Genomic DNA, 20,786 nt, shown 5'->3' with positions numbered 1-20,786 from the left:
TGGACTAATCACCACAGTAACATACTGCGGTCGCAGGTTCGAATCCTGCCTCGGGCATGGATGTGTGTGATGTCCTTAGGTTAGTTAGGTTTAAGTAGTTCTAAGTTCTAGGGGACTGATGACCACAGCTGTTAAGTCCCATAGTGCTCAGAGGCATTTTGAACCACAGTAACACCGCAAAACCTCTCAACCTGGAAATGTCATTTAGTGTCCTCCCACCCTTCTGATAGCTTCACTTTGTCAAGCCGTGCTTGTATATTTTCGTTATTGTAAGCCGTTTCACATTTATCGTTTAACAGCGTGCACTGAGCTAAAACAGTATGATGACTCCATACCGCGATACCGACGCGCGGAACTTCTTATATAAACGGAACAGAGCCGAGTAGGAATCATTTCAGCGACGATAGAGCCACAAACGGGGAAATCCACTGACGTAAGCAACTTCTGGAAATGACATTTTATGGCCCTGCATCTGGGAACGAGAATCTCGTAAATGATGAAGCTTGTCGGCTGCTTGTGTGCTACTGTCGTGAGCAGCTATGAAATGTGATTGAAGAACGGTGAATCTACGAGTAGGCTACAAGGTGTTGCATCTTCAAGCCTCATCACAGAACTTGAAGGCCAGAGGCTTACGCGCTGAGTAAATGGAGATAGGCTGTAAACAGTGACAGATATGACGACAGAGAACAGTGGTGACACAGTGCTAGTGCTTCGGGACATACCGTTTAGAGCACTTAGTTGACGACGGGACACCGCAAAGAATACACCTACACGTTCTCATGTTGACCCAACAACGTCGTTAGTTAGGACTGCAATGGGCAAGGGACCGCTCGGATTGAACTGTGAATCAATGGAAGAGTATCTCCTGGTAGAATGAATCAACACCCATGTTACACGAGGTCAGCGACAATGTTCGGTAAAAGGTAACGGCTCTAGATAGGTACCTAGCGCCGATGACACAACTACTGGCCTTTAATTTAAGGGAATTGCTTTCCTTGTACCTAAACATATGGCACTGCATACTTTTTCAAACCTACCAACGATTTGTCGAATGCGTGACACGTTGAAGTGCTATTGCATCGCGTTCTAAAGGTGGTCATAATGTTTTGATTCTTTAGTGTATTTCAAGTCAGGAGTTTTCGTGGATCGTAGCTCCCTCAAAAATCGGTTAAAACTTCGTACTGTGTATATATTTATATATTTACATGCCGCATGCAATCTCACGGTGGATTAAGATGCAACACCGAAATACACCACACTGCTTTTCCGCAACTCAATGTACTCGTATTTAACGTATACTCGGCGGTCATGAAGAATAGGGTAGTCCATATTGCCCTCTACCATCGGGAAGGAATACTAACTCTACAGAAATACTGAACACTAGTGAATCCGCGTTAATGGTGGTTAGGTATCTGTGGCAGTGGGTTGAGTTACTCTAACAAATGCAGCAACCGGTCACCTTTTCTACAGTTTTATTTATTCCAAGTATCGTTTCAGGATTTCGTCCAATTTCAGTTCGCGTAATACATTTATATATTTTTGTCTGAAACTAAGTTTATTGACTGCAGCTTGAACGCTGCCCCCACCTTTTGTTATGCAGGAGGGGCTTTCAGTAAGTAATGCAACATTTGTTTCGTTGGCCAGTTTCGGTCAAAAAATGCGGTATTTGTTGTGAGACGTTGTCGTTGAATATTCCCACTTCCAAGTTCCGATTGGTGGCGGCGCTATAGGTAGCCTTCAAAATGGCGTCTGTAACGGAGATGCCATCTATGCGAAGAGCTGCCATTGAGTTTCTTTAGGCGAAAATCTAGGGCGTCGCAGATATTCATAGGCGCTTTCAGGATGTCTGCTGTCTGGCGTGAACAAAGGTACTGTAAGTCGTTGGGCGAGGCGTCTGTCACCATCGCAACAAGTTCGTTCAAATCTGCCCGATCTCCCGCATGCCAGCCGGCCACACATAGCTGTGGCTCCTGCATTGTTGGAATATGCGTACAGTCTCATTCGAATTAATCGACGGATCACAAATTCCTCGCTACTCACTTGGACCATATTTGTTGGTACTTCTGATATTTTCCACCCGTTGGATTACTCTAATGTACGTTTCCGCTGGGTTCTTCGCCGCCTAACAGAAGACCATAAAAAGCAACAAAGGACAACCTGTGCGGATTTGCATGCGCGTTAGGAGGCTGGTCGTGACAATTTTTTGTCGAACGTCGTCGCTGGCCGGTCGCGGGTTCGAATCCTGCCTCGGGCATGGATGTGTGCAATGTCCTTAGGTTAGTTAGGTTAGTTAGGTTTAAGTAGTTCTAAATTCTAGGGGACAAATGACCTCAGAAGTTAAAGTCCCATAGTGACTCAAATGGCTCTGAGCACTATGGGAGTCAACATCTGTGGTCATCAGTCCCCTAGAACTTAGAACAACTTAAACCTAACTAACCTAAGGACATCACACACATCCATGCCCGAGGCAGGATTCGAACCTGCGACCGTAGCAGTTGCGCGGGTCCGGACTGAGCGCCTAGAACCGCTAGACCACCGCGGCCGGCAAAGTCCCATACTGCTCAGAGCCATTTGAACCGAACATCGTCACAGGCGATGAAACGTGGGTTCATCACTTCAGACCGGAAAAATAACGCCAATCAATGGAGTGCTGCCAAACCACCTCTCCTCGAAGGCGGTAAAGTCATAGCGGCGGTCAGAAACGCTGAAAGGGCTGTTCTGTTTGATGTCCTCCCTCAAGGTGCAACGATCAACTTTCAAGTGTATTTCGCCACCCTCAGGAAATTGAAGAAACAACGTTTTCATCGCCCCAGAAATGCAAGCGAACTTCTCCATGACAACGCAAGGCCTCATACAAGTCTACGCACCAGAGCGGAGATCGCAAAACTTCACTGGACTGTTCTTCCTCATCCACGAGGCATTCCGGGGGAAGCAGGAAGTGGACGACGGGAAGGTTATTGACGCAGCAAGACATTGACTCTGATGTCGACCAGAGGAGTGGCGTGTGGGCGTAGAGGCCCTTCCAGTAATGTGGCATAAGAGCGTCGCATTAAACGGAGATTATGCTGAAAAATAGGTTTTGTGGCTGAAAAACGGGAGTAATATGGTGTATTGGAATCCTGAATAAATCAAACCTGCTCTCAGAACAAAAGTGTTGTATTATTTATCGATAGCTCCTGGTAGCTTGTAGCTCCCATTTTCGTTGTACTGTATAATCACTGTTAGGATCACTAAGGCGCCTTGGCGGACGTTTGCCTTTGTTAATATCAGAAATTACTTGCAAATGAGGTGTAATTTCAGATATAAAGAATCGCAGATGTCGGCTGTCGCATACCGCGTTACATTAGTGCACCAATGAGCGTCAGATGTTGTTTCATTACATTGCAATTGAGACAAATGCCTTCTTCAACTGTCGGAAAGTACAGGATAATAGTATCATTGATGAATTTTTTCCAGTATTTTAAATATATTACTTAAAATACACCTATAATTCTAAACAGTATCATTATTATTATTATTTTATTATTATTATTGTTATTATCACTCCAAAAGTGCTAGTGCGTAATACTATCCGAAATAACCGGACCATGAGACCGTGCCGTCCACACTGCGCGCGGTCCGTAGTATACACGAGGGCTATTCAGAAAGTAGGGAACGTTTCCGTCTGATGCCGTTAGGCGCGCGCCGATAGCGTATATTTTGGTATGTGCGTGCTCGGCAACTCAGTCGGCATCCATCCGTGACAGCAGGAACGTCTCTGCGCGTCTGATTTTTTCGATATTCGAATTTGAAATGAGCGCTGCAATCGAAAATCGCGACAGTTGTGAGGTGCGGTCTGTGATAAGGTTTTTGTTGGCAAAAAACCTAAAACCTGTAGAAATTTATCGTGAACAGAGCAAAGTGTACGGAAACAACGTAATGAGTGAATTTTCCGTCCGGAAATGGTGCATTCGGTTTAAAAATTGCCGAACCAACGTTCATGATGAAGAGAAGAGTGGACGCCCGAGCATTGTGATTGACGATCTTGTCGCTAAAGTTGTTGAAACTATGCGTGAAAACCTTCACAGTAGCGGAGCTTTCGCTTTTTTTTCAACAAGTTCCACGGACTTTGTTGTTTGAAATTGTCGCTCAAAAGCTAGGCCACCCAAAATGCTTACAGAGCACCATAAAGAAAAATGAATGGGGGCAACATTGACATTTCTGGAGGCCTACCACAAGCATGGTGATTCATTACCGGATAGAATTGTAACCGGTGACGTAACTTGGGTGAAACACGTCGATTGAGAGACAAAATTACAGTCCATGGACTGTGAGCACATATGGTCCGCCCAAAAAACCAAGAAAATGTTTGCAGACATTGTCAGCAAAGACGTTGATGGCAACAGTGTTTTGGGATAGGCAAGGTGTGCTTCTTATTGATTTTCTCGAACGTGGAGGAACCATAAATTCTGCCCGGTACTGTCAAACTTTACACAGCTTTAGAAGAGCAGTTCAAAACAAACGCCGAGGAATGCTGACATCCAAAATTTTGTTGTTGTACGACAATGCCCGACCTCACATGGCAAACCGCACTAAAGAATTCCTTAATTCATTCAAATGGCAAATTTTCCCCCATCCGCCCTACAGCCTCGACCTTGCACCAAGCGACTTCCACTTGTTTCCCAAGATGAAGAACAGGCTTGCAACGCACCTCTTAGATGACGACGCAGAACTCCAGGCGGGCGTGACTCACGAGTTGAAGTCTCAGATGGCAGAATTTTACGACAAAGGTCTTTGAAAGCTTGTCCACCGCTATGATAAGTGCCTCAATGAATTTGGTGACTATGTGGAAAAGTAGTATGCCAGTCGCTCTTTCAGATGCGTGTAATAAAATGTACTTCTTGTACTTAGTTTCTTTTTTCAATGCCAAAATGTTCCCTACTTTCTGAATACTCCTCGTATGATGTGGGGAAATCGCCTCTGGCCACCTACAGTAACCCTCCTCCAAAGACATCAGTGTCTTCCACAGTTGTGTTGCATATAAATCGTTGTTCTCGTTGCTGTTAACTGTCAACTTTTCTCCATTTGTGACAAATAACGCTCAGTAATTTACCTTTTTCCAGTCCCTGTAGAAAGATTATTGGAATCCTCATTGGTGAGTGGCCACATTTTTTTCACAATGTCTTTCATTGCTAATCAGTGTGTACATGTAGTGTCTATGAACAATAAGTGATGGAAATACAGTTCAGTGTGACACTATTGTGTGTAATACTTAATGTCACTAGGAGTGTTATGTAAAGATTTTGGCCCACAATTAGTACACCGGTATGTGCAGCTGTCTGGATCCCGTTATTATATTAGCAGCTTTTTTTGGAGTAAACATTATTTTAATATACATTTCATGCACAGATGTGAACCATAAGTAACTGTGTAGCGGTACATCATCTAGTTGCTACCGAGGCGTCAGTCTGACGACATGGCCGCTGAAAGATCGCAACACGAGCTCGCCCAGGAGCTTCAGGTCCTTCAGCCTCTCGACCGTCTCCACGCGGAAGTTGTACAGGATGTACGAGAGCACTGTCTTTTCTTCCAGGATGGCGAACTTCTGGCCTGCAAAAAAGGAGTACAACGGAAGTAGCGCCACACTTAGAACTGTGCGAATTAACAGCACTGAAGAAAGTCTATATACTTATTTGTCCTGAAAAATATAGGGCCACATAATTCTTTCTTATATCTCAGCAGCTACTCAGCTACTCTTCATATTTTACATAAAATTCGTTATGACATCTTACGTCTTGTATTAGATTCAATACTTAGAAATAGTTATGACACGAATAATCAGAGCAGTAATGACTATAACAAAAGTAATTTACATTTGAGAGTTTTCAGTGAAAAGTGCAAGAATAATAAAGGTGTATTGCAAGAAAATAGATTTAGGCTGTACGTCGTAGCAGCAATTAACTTTGGGGAAGAAATGAGCGTGGTGAAGAAGAGGAACATAAATCATGGATAAATAGATAACTAAGAGCAATGAAAAGAGAGAGAGAGAGTGAGAGAGAGAGAGAGAGAGAGAGAGATTACTCACTGAGAAACGAAAAGAGATTGAAGCGAACTGGTTGAATAAGTGAATATCGCTTCGATGTTCGACGGGGAGAACTGGTCATGTACGTTTATCCTTCAGGGAACAGTTACGGAGATAACAAGAGATGTTCCAGCCTTTTCTTAAATGCAACAGGAAACTGAAACTCTGCCTTGAGATCAGGGCAACTGCAGCAATGGGGAAAAATTTGGTTAAGTTATTGTGTAGTGAATGACACCAAGGATACTACATAAGTCCTGCGATCATGCTGAGATGATACGTAGTTAATCTGTGATAATGTGAGAATTAGCACACAGAGGTGCCGACGAAGTAGGCATAACAGCGGTGTCAATCAATTTGTATGGTTTCAACCATTCTAACCAGACGTTGAGAGCTGTCTGTTACAAACACAGCGATCACTGCTAAATTTCTTTGTGGTGCTCTTAAATCGCATACATTATGTAATGATATATTCTGTACCTAGCTACAGGTCTCTGAAACCACGACCGTCTTTGACACAGTCAGCAGAACAGGAGGAAACGTTTCCAGGTTTCGGGCTTGCGAGCCAATGAGAACGGAGCGTGGCACGTAGTCGGGAGCAGAACGGTGTGTTTGAATAGGAGGGAGACTCATGTTGAATATAGTTGCGCGCTGCTCTTGATGATGATGATATTTGTTTTGTGGGGTCTTCAACTGCGTGGTTATCAACGCCCGTACAAGGTCCCAATCTGTTCTCTGTACAGCCTCGCCACTTTCCCCAACGATGAAGACAACACAAACAGTCACCAGGCGGAGAAATTGCTGTACCCGGCTGGGATAGACCACGAGCTGCGGACGCGCTGTGTTTGAGACATGCAGGTGTGGTAAGATGCTTTACAGTTGTGTAAGATTTGAGTACAGTGGAAGTCAGAACGTGCTGTCGAGTCGCACACATCGTACTATTAATGTGTGCCTGTTTATTGGTTCGTACTGAAAGCTTGGAATGGCTATATTCACAGTATTTTCAGAACTTTAGTGAATGCTTTCTATTTTGGGATGATATGTTCGTAGCTTTGTAAATGGGGAGATTTTCGAAGCACGGTACAAAATCTGGTTCTATAACCGATACGAACATAAAACAAGGACATTTTTTTACTGGGCGAGAGGGTTTCACGAAATTTCAATCACCGACTTTCTCCCCTGAATGCGAAAATATTTTTCTGACGGCCATCTACATACAGAGGAATTATCATACTAATAAAATAAAAAGAACCAGAACTCGCGCGGAAAGGCTTAAGTATTCATTTATCTCACGGAGTGTTCTAGAATGAACAGATAGAGAAACAGTCTGTAAGTGGTCCGATTAACTCTGTCACACTTAAATGTGAACTGCTGAGTAGTATGTAGATGAAGTTGTGAAATCGGTCTCAAACTACTACTCCCTCTGCATGATTTTAGAGAACTGAAGACAAGTCTGTCGATGCAGTTGCTGATGTATCTGGCAGCTGTTCACGTCAAACAAAGTGTGATTACTTCACGCCTTTCATTCTCAGATTTAAGAATAGACAGATTACGCTTACAATCTGAACCAAGCATGCCCAATGCATACAACTTACGTATAAGTCCAGCTGTTTACACGTTATTCATGTGAATTTATACGTTTACCAATGTTTAATAGTTTCACGTAATTAAATTAACTATTTAATTATAGGCATTGAAAGCATATTGGGTAAAGCTAGTTCCTTCTGTTCTTTTGTCATATTTTCTTAATGGTCCACTCTTATAGCGTTACTATATGAATTCATGGGTCTGAACTTAACGTAATGTTGAGAAAAACTTAAGGATAAAATTAACCTTTGTATGAAGTGTCACTGCCGAGCAACATAGCTCGCTGAAGCTTGGACCATACACAGAAAAAACTACTACAGTATAGAACAGAACATAGCTCCAAGAAATACCCAATGAGACGAACAGAAATGACATATTTATTCAAACACAATAATTACACTGAAGACACCGCGATTTACGATGCTCCTCTGGATATTACAAAGGCAAGACATAATTCTTAATAAAGTCTATAATCAACGCACGCTGCGCAACGTGGTCCGGTGATGGCCATAAATTTGATAAGGGGTTCCTGTGGTAGGTATTTCTATTCCTGGACCAGTGCGGCTGACAACTGCTGGGTAGTCGGAGCATGTGGACTAGCTGTAATAAGCTTTCCCATCCCATGCCTCGCGTGATCGATGGGATTTGAATGGGGGGAACGGGCAGGCCATTCTATTCGCCGAACATTCTCACGTGCCGGCCGCGGTGGTCTCGCGGTTAAGGCGCTCAGTCCGGAGCCGCGCGACTGCTACGGTCGCAGGTTCGAATCCTGCCACGGGCATGGATGTGTGTGAAGTCCTTAGGTTAGATAGGTTTAAGTAGTTCTAAGTTCTAGGGGACTGATGACCACAGAAGTTAAGTCCCATAGTGCTCAGAGCCATTTGAACCATTCTCAAGTTCCAAATTATCCTCCTCTTTCGCTCACTGCCCGATGCCGTCGCTCATTGTCATCCATAACAATGAAGTCAGCGCCGAATGCATCCTTCAAAAGAACTCATGTGCCAAGAGCAGAGGGACACCAACAACAACGAGTGGGATCGCGTGGCCTGCTCAAACGAGAGCAGATTGACAGCGTAGTAGTTCTCTACGCACCCTCATGTGCCGAGCGGTGCGAAAACGCATTGCAGCCACGAACATTGTCGAACATGATCGTTTTGGTAGTCCAGGTCTTATGCTATGCGGAGGCATAATGTTGCGTGAGCGCACTGACCACCAAATCTAGGAACACGGTACATTCACTGGTCGACGTCATTGTGACACTGTATTCCTTCCACACGAGTGCATGTGATCCTGACTTCTCTTTTATGGATGATAATGCACGACCGCATCGAACAGCGCAGGTGGATGAGCTCTCAGAACTCGAGGATATTCGGAGAATGGAATGGCCTGTAAGATCTCCCGACTTACATCCCATGTGGGCCGCGTTGGAGAGCCGAATTGAAGTAGGTTTCCACGCACTAAAGACCATCTACCATTTGTCAGCCGCTTTGGTCGAGTAATGAAACGGCCTACCACAAGAACTCATTGTCAACATTGTGGCCAGCATGAGAAGTCACTACTGAGCAAGCACTGCCGCCCGTAGTGAACACATGCACTATTAAGAAGCATGTCGCATCGTTTGTAATGTCCACGAGACCGTTACGAATCACCATGCCTTCAGTGTAATGATTGTCTCTGAACAGAAATGTCAGCTCTGCTAGTGTCACTGCATATTTCTTTCACTTACATTCTGTACTATACTGAAGCAGTTCTTTCGGTAATCCCGAAAGTAAGATCTCCTATCTTTTATAAGTACATAGACCCGTTTATTTCTACAATGGTTCACATCACTTTACAGCCTGAACATTTAGCTATTTGTCGACATGATCACCATTTCTGTCGCTGCATTTTTGTAGACACTGTGGCAGTTTTTGTATGCCCATGTCACACCAGCTCGCCGCCGTGCTGTTCAGAAAGTTACGGACTGGCGTGATTGTTGCTTGGTCTCAGGTGTAAAGTGGTATGTTCAAGTTTCGTCACCTGTGACAATTGAGTACAAAAAGTTGTCCTGTTCGGCTGCAAGGCGGTGAAGAAATGCGCGGGAAGCTTCAACTCGTTGCCGCATGTGCTCCTCAGACAGCATGCGTGGCACCCATCTTGCGCACACCTTCCGGTAGTTCAATGTTTCCGTTAAAATTCTGTGAGTGGTGCCTCAGCAAACCTCAGGAACCAACGTGCAGAGATCTTCCAGGGTGATCCGCCGATCTTCACGCAAGCTTTGCTCAACCTTCGACAGTGTCTCCTCAGAAATTGACGGTCTCCCGCTCCTTTGTTCGTGGCGAATTTCGGTCGGACCAGCTGCAAACTCTCTACACCACTAACGGATATTTTTGACATCCATGCGCGACTCACCATGCACTTCCGTCAATTGGCGATGGATTTCAATTGGCGCAATGCCCTTTGCGTTCAAAAACCGAATAACTGCCAGCAATTCGCACTTGGCGGTAACATCCAACGGGAACTCCATTCTCAACGGCTGCGAAGCCAAGACTGGGCGCCCAAGAGCGGCGTGCGCATGCTCACACACAGCGCGTGAAACACTCTTCAAAACAGTGTGACCAACAGCCACAAAAACAGAGTTCTGTACTTATAAAAAATAGGAGATCTTACTTTTGGGATTACCCTCGTACGTTACTTGGCAGTGACACATCACGCAAAAATTACTTCCCCCTCTTAGGTTTTGCATACCAGTGTGCGCTGAGGTGACAAAGTAAGGGACACCGATTCCATGTCTAAGATGGCTTTAGTATCGTTTACCCAAGGTACAAAAGGGGAATGATAGGCAGAACTGTCTCTTCTACTCGGTGATTCATGTGAAAAGGATTATAATGTGATTATGATCGCACGACGGGAATTAAGAGTTTCAACGCGTAGTGGTAGTTGTAGCTAGATGCATGGGACAATCACTTCGGAAATCGTTAGACAATTCGATATTTCGAGAACCTCAATCTCAAGAATGCGCCGAGATACTACATTTTAGACGTTACCTCCCGTAACGGACAAGGCAGTGGCCAACGGCCTTTATTTAACGACCGAGAGCAACGGCTCTGCGTGGAGTTATCAGTTCTTCTACACTACTGGCCAGTAAAATTGCTACACCACGAAAACGTGCTACTGACGCGAAATTTAACCGTCAGAAAGAAGATACTGTGATATGCAAATGATTAGCTTTTCAGAGCATTCGCACAAGGTTGACGCCGGTGGCGACACCTACAACGTCCTGACATGAGGAAAGTTTCCAAACGATTTATCAAACACAAACAACAGTTGACCGGCGTTGCCTGGTGAAACGTTGTTGTGATGCCTCGTGTACGGAGGAGAAATGCGTACCATCAGAATATGAAATCGGCGGGTTCAGGAGGGTAATACGGAACGCCGTGCTGGAATCCAACAGCCTCGTATCACTAGCAGTCGAGAAGACAGGGATCTTATCCGCATGGCTGTGACGGATCGTGCAGTCACGTCTCGATCCCTCAGTCAACAGATGGGGACGTTTGCAAGACAACAGCCATCTGCACGAACAGTTCGCCGACGTTTGCAGAAGCATGGACTATCAGCTCGGAGACCGTGGCTGCGGCTGCACTTGACGCTGCATCGCAGACAGGAGCGCCTGCGATGGTGTTCTCAACGACGAACCTGGGTGCACGAATGGCAAAACTTCATTTTTTCGGATGGATCGGGGTTCTGTTTACAGCATCATGATGGTCGCATCCGTGTTTGGTAACATCGCGGTAAACTCACATTGGAAGCGTGTATTCGTAATCGCCATACTGGCGTATCACCCGGCGTGATGGTATGGGGTGCCATTGGTTACACGTCTCGGTCACCTGTTGTTCGCATTGACGACACTTTGAACAGTGGACGTTACATTTCAGAAGTGTTACGACCCGTGGCTCTACCCTGCATTCGTTCCCTGCGAAACCCTACATCTCAGCAGGATAATGGACGATCGCATGTTGCAGGCCCTGTACGGGCCTTTCTGGATACAGAACATGATCGACTGCTTCCCTGGCCAGCACATTCTCCAGATCTCTCACCAACTGAAAAGTCTGTTCAATGGTGGCCGAGCAGCTGGCTCGTCACGATACGCCAGTCACTACTCTTGATGAACTGTGGTATCGTGTTGAAGCTGCATGGGCAGCTGTACCTGTGAACGCCAACCAAGCTCTGTTTGACTCAATGCCCAGGCGAATCAAGGCCGTTATTACGGCCAGAGGTGGTTGTTCTTGGTACTGATTTCTCAGGATCTATGCACCCAAAGTGCGTGAAAATGTAATCACATGTCAGTTCCAGTATAATATATTTGTCCAATGAATCTCCGTTTATCATCTGCATTTCTTCTTGGTGTTGCAATTTAAATGGCCAGTAGTGTAGATAAGCAACACTGACTGAAACAACCGCAGAAATCAGTGTGCGAACTACGGTGAACGTCCCCGTTAGGACAGTGCGGCGAAATCTGGCGTCAGTGTGCCATGGCAGCAGACCACCGACACGAGTACTTTGCTAACAGCCTGCAGTGCCTCTCCAGGGCTCGTGACCATGTCGGTTGAACCCTAGACGGCTGTAAGACCGTCTGTCCCGATATGAGTTGGTAAGAGATGGTGTTAGAGTTCGAGTGTGGTACAGTCCGCACGAAGTCATAGACCCAAGCTGTCAACGAGATATCGTGAAAGCTGGTGTTGGTTCCGTGTGTGCTCACATGGAATGGACTGGGTCCTCTGGTCCGACTGAACCGGTCATTGACTGGAAATGGTTATGTTCGGCTACGTGGAGACAATTTGGTCCCATTCGTGGACTTCGGGTTCCCAAACAACGACGGAATATTAATGGATGACAATGTGCCATGTGAGACCCGAGTTTCTCCTGGCGTATACAACTTTCAAATAACTTCAGGGAATTCAGCCAGGTAACACCTTCAGCGACCGCCGATATTTCGGCGGGAGAACACCCCGCCATTTTCAAGGCAAACTGCAACGGACAGGCGGCGTACATGCAAATTTAATACCTCGGTCCTCGGACCCAAGCAGGAAAGATAACACACACACACACTGAACACTAGTGCCACCAAAGATGGCCAAAGTCAGAGCTATCGATAGTGAGACTATGAATTCGCCGGTGAGGTAGCATTGAGTCTGTCCCTCTGTTTCTTGACAAGGGAGAGAGCCGGATTCCAAACAGAGTTTAAACAGAAACCTCCATCCCTGTTAACAAGGTTGCTCGCTAATTTAATCTCAACTGCCTCCCGAATCACACTGTCCCAATAGCTGGACGTGCATGCCAATATCTCGGTCTTATTATATAACATGGGGTGACCAGTATCCAAGCAATGTTCGGCAATAGCAGATCTATTAGGTTGCTGTAATCGTGTGTGCCGTTTATGCTCAGTACATCTGTCCTCCACGGTCCTGATAGTTTGACCAATATATGCCATGCCGCAGCTACAAGGGACACGATATACACCCGCCTTACACAGTCCAAGATCATCCTTAACGGAACCCAAAAGTGCTCTAATTTTAGATGGAGGTCGGAAAACGCATTTCACATCGTATTTCCGTAAAATACGACCGATCTTATTGGACGTGTTTCCTACGTAAGGCAAGAAGGCAGTAGACTTAGGTGTTGACTCAGAATTATCATCAATCACCTGATGTACAGTTGGTCGATAGCGCAACGCACGTTCAATCTGTCTATCACTGTAACCATTTTGACGAAATGTAACTTCAAGATGGGACAGCTCAGCTGGCAAAGTCTCAGCGTCAGAAACGATATGTGCCCTGTGTACCAAGGTACGAAGTACCCCTTCACGCTGAGCCGAATGGTGACAACTATTAGCTTGTAAGTACAAGTCGGTGTGAGTACGTTTCCTGTAGACTGCATGTCCCAATGATCCATCATCCTTCCTCCTAACCAACACGTCGAGAAAGGGAAGGCAACCATCCTTTTCCACCTCCATCGTGAAACGAATGTTCGGGTGGATCGAGTTCAGATGTTCTAGAAAGACATTCAAATTCTCCCTACCGTGAGGCCAAACAACGAAGGTATCGTCAACGTATCTATAGAAACAGGCGGGTTTTAAAGGCGCCGACTCCAATGCACGTTCCTCGAAGTCTTCCATAAACAAATTTGCGATCACAGGAGACAACGGACTACCCATCGCAACTCCATCTGTCTGCTCGTAATACTGGTCATTAAATAAGAAATAAGTGGATGTCAACACATGCCTAAAGAGATTAGTTAAATCAGCACCAAACCTGGCTTCAATTAACCGCAACGAATCAGACAGAGGAACACGAGTGAAGAGAGAGACCACATCGAAACTCACTAAAATATCAGAGTCATTCAGCCTCAGTCCCTCCAAACGACGTAAAAAATCAGCTGAGTTCCTGATATGATGTTCACACCGTCCTACTTGTGGACTCAACAGAGAAGCAAGATGCTTGGATACACAATATGTCGGGGCGCCGATGTTACTCACTATAGGACGGAAAGGAACCCCTTCCTTATGAACCTTTGGAAGGCCATATAACCTAGGGGGAACCGCACTATAGGTGTTAAGCCTCTTGATTGTGTCCTGCGACAAACCACTTTTCTTCAGGAGGCTGTTGGTCTTTCTCTCAACACTTCTCGTGGGGTCAGCATCGATTCTGCGATACGTTGAATCAGATAGTAAACGTTGCATCTTCTGTACATAATCATGTTTATTTAAAACAACGGTGGCATTGCCCTTGTCAGCAGGTAAAATAACAATACTGGGATCAACTTTGAGAGAGCGTAAAGCAGCCCTCTCTGCTGCTGTTACATTACTCTTGGGTGGACGAGCCCTAGTCAAAACACGGCATGCCTCCCTCCTAACTTCCTCTGCAGCGTCAGGAGGTAGTTTGCAAACTGCCTGTTCAATTGAACTAATAAAATCAACTACCGGCAAATTCTTCGGAGTGGGTGCAAAATTTAATCCCTTCCCTAGCACGGATAAGGTTGCCGTGCCATCTTTGGTGGCACTAGTGTTCAGTGTGTGTGTGTTATCTTTCCTGCTTGGGTCCGAGGACCGAGGTATTAAATTTGCATGTACGCCGCCTGTCCGTTGCAGTTTGCCTCGAAAATGGCGGGGTGTTCTCCCTCCGAAATATCGGCGGTCGCTGAAAGTGTTACCTGGCTGAATTCCCGGAAGTTATTTGAAAGTTGTATACGCCAGGAGAAACTCAGGTCTCACATTGTTTACCTCTACGGGGAGGAAATGTATCGGTGTTTACGTAAGTTGGATAAACTTCGTAGCTGTCGTGTTAGACTGCAATGTGCTTTGTCGTTTTTATTGAGGTGTCGTGATGAAAATCATGTCCCAACATTTGCTAAGATTGTGCACCATATTAATTCTCCTGCCGCCAATCGAATTAAGCAACGTGCTGGCTTGGCTCTTGTTCGCGAAAGGATTCGTTTTACTCGTCGACGTTCGGATTCTGTTTCCAAAGAATTGTATCGTTTTCATTTAATGGTTGCATCTGAAGTGTCTGATTTCACTTGGGATTGGTTGGACGGTGCCTCATGGACCCAAGCTGACTGGGAGTACAACTCCGTTACTGCCCGGCATTTGGCAAAGTTTGAACGTTTTCATCGCGCGGAGTCGGATGTTATATCTCGACGTTCTGTGATAAATCTCACAGAGAAATCTTTTGACGACGCAACCTTATCCGTGCTAGGGAAGGGATTGAATTTTGCACCCACTCCGAAGAATTTGCCGGTAGTTGATTTTATTAGTTCAATTGAACAGGCAGTTTGCAAACTACCTCCTGACGCTGCAGAGGAAGTTAGGAGGGAGGCATGCCGTGTTTTGACTAGGGCTCGTCCACCCAAGAGTAATGTAACAGCAGCAGAGAGGGCTGCTTTACGCTCTCTCAAAGTTGATCCCAGTATTGTTATTTTACCTGCTGACAAGGGCAATGCCACCGTTGTTTTAAATAAACGTGATTATGTACAGAAGATGCAACGTTTACTATCTGATTCAACGTATCGCAGAATCGATGCTGACCCCACGAAAAGTGTTGAGAGAAAGACCAACAGCCTCCTGAAGAAAAGTGGTTTGTCGCAGGACACAATCAAGAGGCTTAACACCTATAGTGCGGTTCCCCCTAGGTTATATGGCCTTCCAAAGGTTCATAAGGAAGGGGTTCCTTTCCGTCCTATAGTGAGTAACATCGGCGCCCCGACATATTGTGTATCCAAGCATCTTGCTTCTCTGTTGAGTCCACAAGTAGGACGGTGTGAACATCATATCAGGAACTCAGCTGATTTTTTACGTCGTTTGGAGGGACTGAGGCTGAATGACTCTGATATTTTAGTGAGTTTCGATGTGGTCTCTCTCTTCACTCGTGTTCCTCTGTCTGATTCGTTGCGGTTAATTGAAGCCAGGTTTGGTGCTGATTTAACTAATCTCTTTAGGCATGTGTTGACATCCACTTATTTCTTATTTAATGACCAGTATTACGAGCAGACAGATGGAGTTGCGATGGGTAGTCCGTTGTCTCCTGTGATCGCAAATTTGTTTATGGAAGACTTCGAGGAACGTGCATTGGAGTCGGCGCCTTTAAAACCCGCCTGTTTCTATAGATACGTTGACGATACCTTCGTTGTTTGGCCTCACGGTAGGGAGAATTTGAATGTCTTTCTAGAACATCTGAACTCGATCCACCCGAACATTCGTTTCACGATGGAGGTGGAAAAGGATGGTTGCCTTCCCTTTCTCGACGTGTTGGTTAGGAGGAAGGATGATGGATCATTGGGACATGCAGTCTACAGGAAACGTACTCACACCGACTTGTACTTACAAGCTAATAGTTGTCACCATTCGGCTCAGCGTGAAGGGGTACTTCGTACCTTGGTACACAGGGCACATATCGTTTCTGACGCTGAGACTTTGCCAGCTGAGCTGTCCCATCTTGAAGTTACATTTCGTCAAAATGGTTACAGTGATAGACAGATTGAACGTGCGTTGCGCTATCGACCAACTGTACATCAGGTGATTGATGATAATTCTGAGTCAACACCTAAGTCTACTGCCTTCTTGCCTTACGTAGGAAACACGTCCAATAAGATCGGTCGTATTTTACGGAAATACGATGTGAAATGCGTTTTCCGACCTCCATCTAAAATTAGAGCACTTTTGGGTTCCGTTAAGGATGATCTTGGACTGTGTAAGGCGGGTGTATATCGTGTCCCTTGTAGCTGCGGCATGGCATATATTGGTCAAACTATCAGGACCGTGGAGGACAGATGTACTGAGCATAAACGGCACACACGATTACAGCAACCTAATAGATCTGCTATTGCCGAACATTGCTTGGATACTGGTCACCCCATGTTATATAATAAGACCGAGATATTGGCATGCACGTCCAGCTATTGGGACAGTGTGATTCGGGAGGCAGTTGAGATTAAATTAGCGAGCAACCTTGTTAACAGGGATGGAGGTTTCTGTTTAAACTCTGTTTGGAATCCGGCTCTCTCCCTTGTCAAGAAACAGAGGGACAGACTCAATGCTACCTCACCGGCGAATTCATAGTCTCACTATCGATAGCTCTGACTTTGGCCATCTTTGGTGGCACTAGTGTTCAGTGTGTGTGTGTGTTATCTTTCCTGCTTGGGTCCGAGGACCGAGGTATTAAATTTGCATGTACGCCGCCTGTCCGTTGCAGTTTGCCTTGAAAATGGCGGGGTGTTCTCCCGCCGAAATATCGGCGGTCGCTGAAAGTGTTACCTGGCTGAATTCCCGGAAGTTATTTGAAAATGTGCCATGTCAACGGGTCACAGTGGTTGGCGATTGGTTTGAAAAACAGTTTGAGTAAATGTATTGGCTATCCAGATCGCCCAACATGAATCGCACCGAATATTTGTGTTATATAATGAAGAGGTCAGTTCGTGCACAAATTCCTGTATCGCCAACACTTTCGCCACTGTTGACGACAATAGAGTCAGCATGATTCAAGCTTTCTCCAGGGGACTTCCAGCGACTTGTTGAGACCATGCCACGTCGAGTTGCTGTACTACGCCGGGCAAAATGGAATTTGACCCGATGTTAGGAGGTATCCCACGACCTTTTTTACCTTCGTGCATATGAGAGGGCGTTTCAATTAATAGCGTATTCACTAGACACAGTTTCATGTAATTCCAATTAAATACAATAGACGGGAGGCTTAAACGTATACAGCCTTGACATGGTAAGATGGATGGCTGATACAGATGTAACTCACATGAGTATTGGTAGTTATTTCTAACCTCCTGCAGTTTATCCTACAAGCACCGCGCTGGAATAAATCGTAATAGAAGAGGTTCGGTGGAATGGAAGACGACATATTTGGCGCAAAAGTAAACTGCGCGTACGAGGAAAAAGATCCTGAAATCATACGTCACAAGCACAGTTATGTGTGACACAAGGACTGTGAGGAAACAGGCTATAATAACAGAATCATTGCAAATGAGGTTACAGCGATCATCGTGTTTGTCAGCCATTTTACTTCCATCCACTTGATGAAGTCTCCTGTACACTACTGCATGCATCACAATCTCCAGATACATAGGGTGAATCACTTGAAACTTTCAGTGAAAAGAATTCCACAAATAGAAAATGCTATTGATATGCGGTTTTCACCGAATGTATTGGTATGCAGGGGCTCGGATTGTTATCCGATAAACAGATTGCAAAAATAGAAAACGTATTTTTGTGCAAACAAACACTTTAAGTCTCTATTGACACTAACAAACTAAAAGTAGGGTAAATTAGAATGTCAGTGGTGTTTGTTGCAGGAGTCTAGTGCAAGACTTTTACTATGTAGATATCATATTGTGCAAAGTTCCCACACCGACACTTGTTTGTGCCATTCAGCCTGAGTAGTTGCTATGTACGACGCTGTTATATTTGCCTACAGGTGCTCCTGTGTTCCTTCAGTGCATCGCGACTTGCTAGTCAGGTAGTGTGTGACAGTTCAAGCAGTCATGTATCTTGTTTAGTGATGAAGCCACATTCACCAATCACGGCCAGGTAAACAGAGAAACATACACTATTTGTCCGGTGACAATCCCCGTTGGCTTCGTCAGGCGGAACGTCAGTATCTGTGGAGTGTAAACGTGTATTATGGGATAGTGAAGCTCAGCCCATGGCCCGTTTTTCATAGGCGGAAAACTGAAGGCGCACTAGTATCGCAGCCTCCTAACAGACCATCCATCTTCCATGGCTGCTAGGAAGACATTCCTCCGCAGACTAGGAAGAACCTGTGGTACCAACGTGATGGTTGTCCAGAGCACTGTGCACGAAGTACTACAGCATGTCTTCACGAATTGTTTCCAACTCTTTGGGTTAGACGCAGAGCACCTGCGCCTAGTCCAGGCTGTTCGCCGGATTTGACGCCTGAGGACTTTTTTCCTATGGAGAAAGCTGAAAGCCGCCGTCTACAACGACATAACAACTACAGCTGATGTTATGCAACGGCTTATTGGTGCAGCCTGCCCCGACATCTCCGTTGAAACGCTAGCACGTGTGAAGCAATCGTTCCATACCAGACTGGAAGAGTGTACTGCTGCTGCCGGTGGTCATTTTGACCAAAACGTGTGATGGTCAGTTGTACCGTTACTGGTCAGAATCCAATTAACTAGTGTACCGTGTTGTGTTGTTCTTTAGTGTGTGCTACCACAGGTATTGTGTAAGTGTCGGTGTATGAGCTTTTCAAAATGCGGTATCTCGTAAAGGACTCGCATTAGAATCCTGTAACAAACGCCATTGGCCTTCTAATTGATCCTACTATTAGATTGTTAATGTCAATAAGCATTGTTCTATTTTAAGTACGAGTAGTTTACGATTGCACAAAAAATGCACTTTCGAAATATCATTATCTATTTATTGGCTAGCAGTTCGGGCCCCTGACTATTATTCCATTCTGTGAAAACTATACATCAGTATCACTTTCTATTTCCGCAATACTTGCGGTGCAAGTTTTAGGTATTCATCGAGTTTGATTGTAAATGTTTGCCAATGTCAAGTATTGGCGTTTCACTGAGTCGCACTCTCTGACTTTTCTGATCTCTTCTAATCCAGGTAAGAACTTCCTTCGTCCGTAGACGTCTTTTCACCTAGCTTGCTCACCTTTTCATTTGCCTTATAGCCATAGTAATTCCAGTCTGTTTTCTGATCCATATTTCTATATAACTCTTTCTTCTAATATTTTCCAGTACAGATGTCTCCAACGTTCCCAGTACAATTTTCATTTTTAGTGACTACATAAGTCTTAAACATATTATTGCTATTATCATTATTACTATTATTATTATTATTACTATTATTTTCAGGCATACTTGAATGGTACTCTATTAAATTTTCCATCCTTTGGTGTAGTTTATGTAGTGAACAAAAAATATCAAAAGGATAATGTAGGTGATGTCGATGAATAACAAGAACATCGCTGACACGGAAATTCTCTAACATGGTATCGCTGTTGCATATTATTTGATCTAACTGAAATAAAATGTTGTCGTTACTTTGTGTTTTATTTCTTCTGTATTGATCTCTCCCCAAAGCTGGAACCGAAACCACGAATTAAATCAAGGAAGATGGTGAGAACTTCTAACATGCTGGCAGAGATACTTGGAGCCGCTGTCTCTCGTAAGATGCCACTGCGAACACAAGCGCGGTAAGTTGGTGGTTTAGTGACACAATGCCCAGTAGGTACTCCGGCACCGAGTGAATTGCACGAAAGCTAGTATGTTAGCAACATTTTTTCGGAGCAGGAGATTGCCGTGAAGTGGGTTGTCGGTAGGTAATGTATTAAGAAATTGTGACATAATATCCAATAATTGTTCATGTTCGGCAGTTACAGCCAGAAGTTAAACTGCTGCTGTCGACAACTTGACATACGTCGTTCTTCAACAGTGGCTGTAACACCTACACTTAAGTACTGTAGCTCTGTACAAGTTGGGTATACCCTGTCTTACAAAAAGATACACCCATAAAGAAAAATAGAGACGTATGTATGAATGTGTAATCCGCAACTTTCGGAGAAGAACATAGTTCAGAGAGAAAAGTTTTACAAGAGAACTGCTTTCAGATAAACTGTGTCTAGCA

The 20,786-nt window shown here is 44.9% G+C and overlaps 1 protein-coding gene across 3 annotated transcripts in view; it reads right to left on the bottom strand.

Moving 5' to 3' along the window:
- The window catches only part of LOC126412813 (cytochrome P450 4C1-like), a 510,424-nt gene that overhangs the window by 367,268 nt on the left and 122,370 nt on the right, over nt 1-20,786 (bottom strand). Inside the window, exon 12 of one of the 3 annotated variants that reach the window (XM_050082600.1) lies at nt 5,333-5,589. The exons of the other annotated variants lie outside the window; for them this stretch is intronic. Coding sequence (XP_049938557.1) covers nt 5,432-5,589 — 158 coding nt within the window. The 3' untranslated portion in view covers nt 5,333-5,431. Of the gene's footprint in view, nt 1-5,332; nt 5,590-20,786 lie in introns of those variants that run through there. 3 annotated transcript variants of the gene reach the window in all.

The sequence above is a fragment of the Schistocerca serialis genome, chromosome 7, assembly GCF_023864345.2.
Source record: "Schistocerca serialis cubense isolate TAMUIC-IGC-003099 chromosome 7, iqSchSeri2.2, whole genome shotgun sequence".
NCBI lineage: Eukaryota > Metazoa > Arthropoda > Insecta > Orthoptera > Acrididae > Schistocerca > Schistocerca serialis.
The sequence above is the reverse complement of the archived record's forward strand: the minus strand, read 5'-3'. Positions and strand labels throughout refer to the sequence as shown.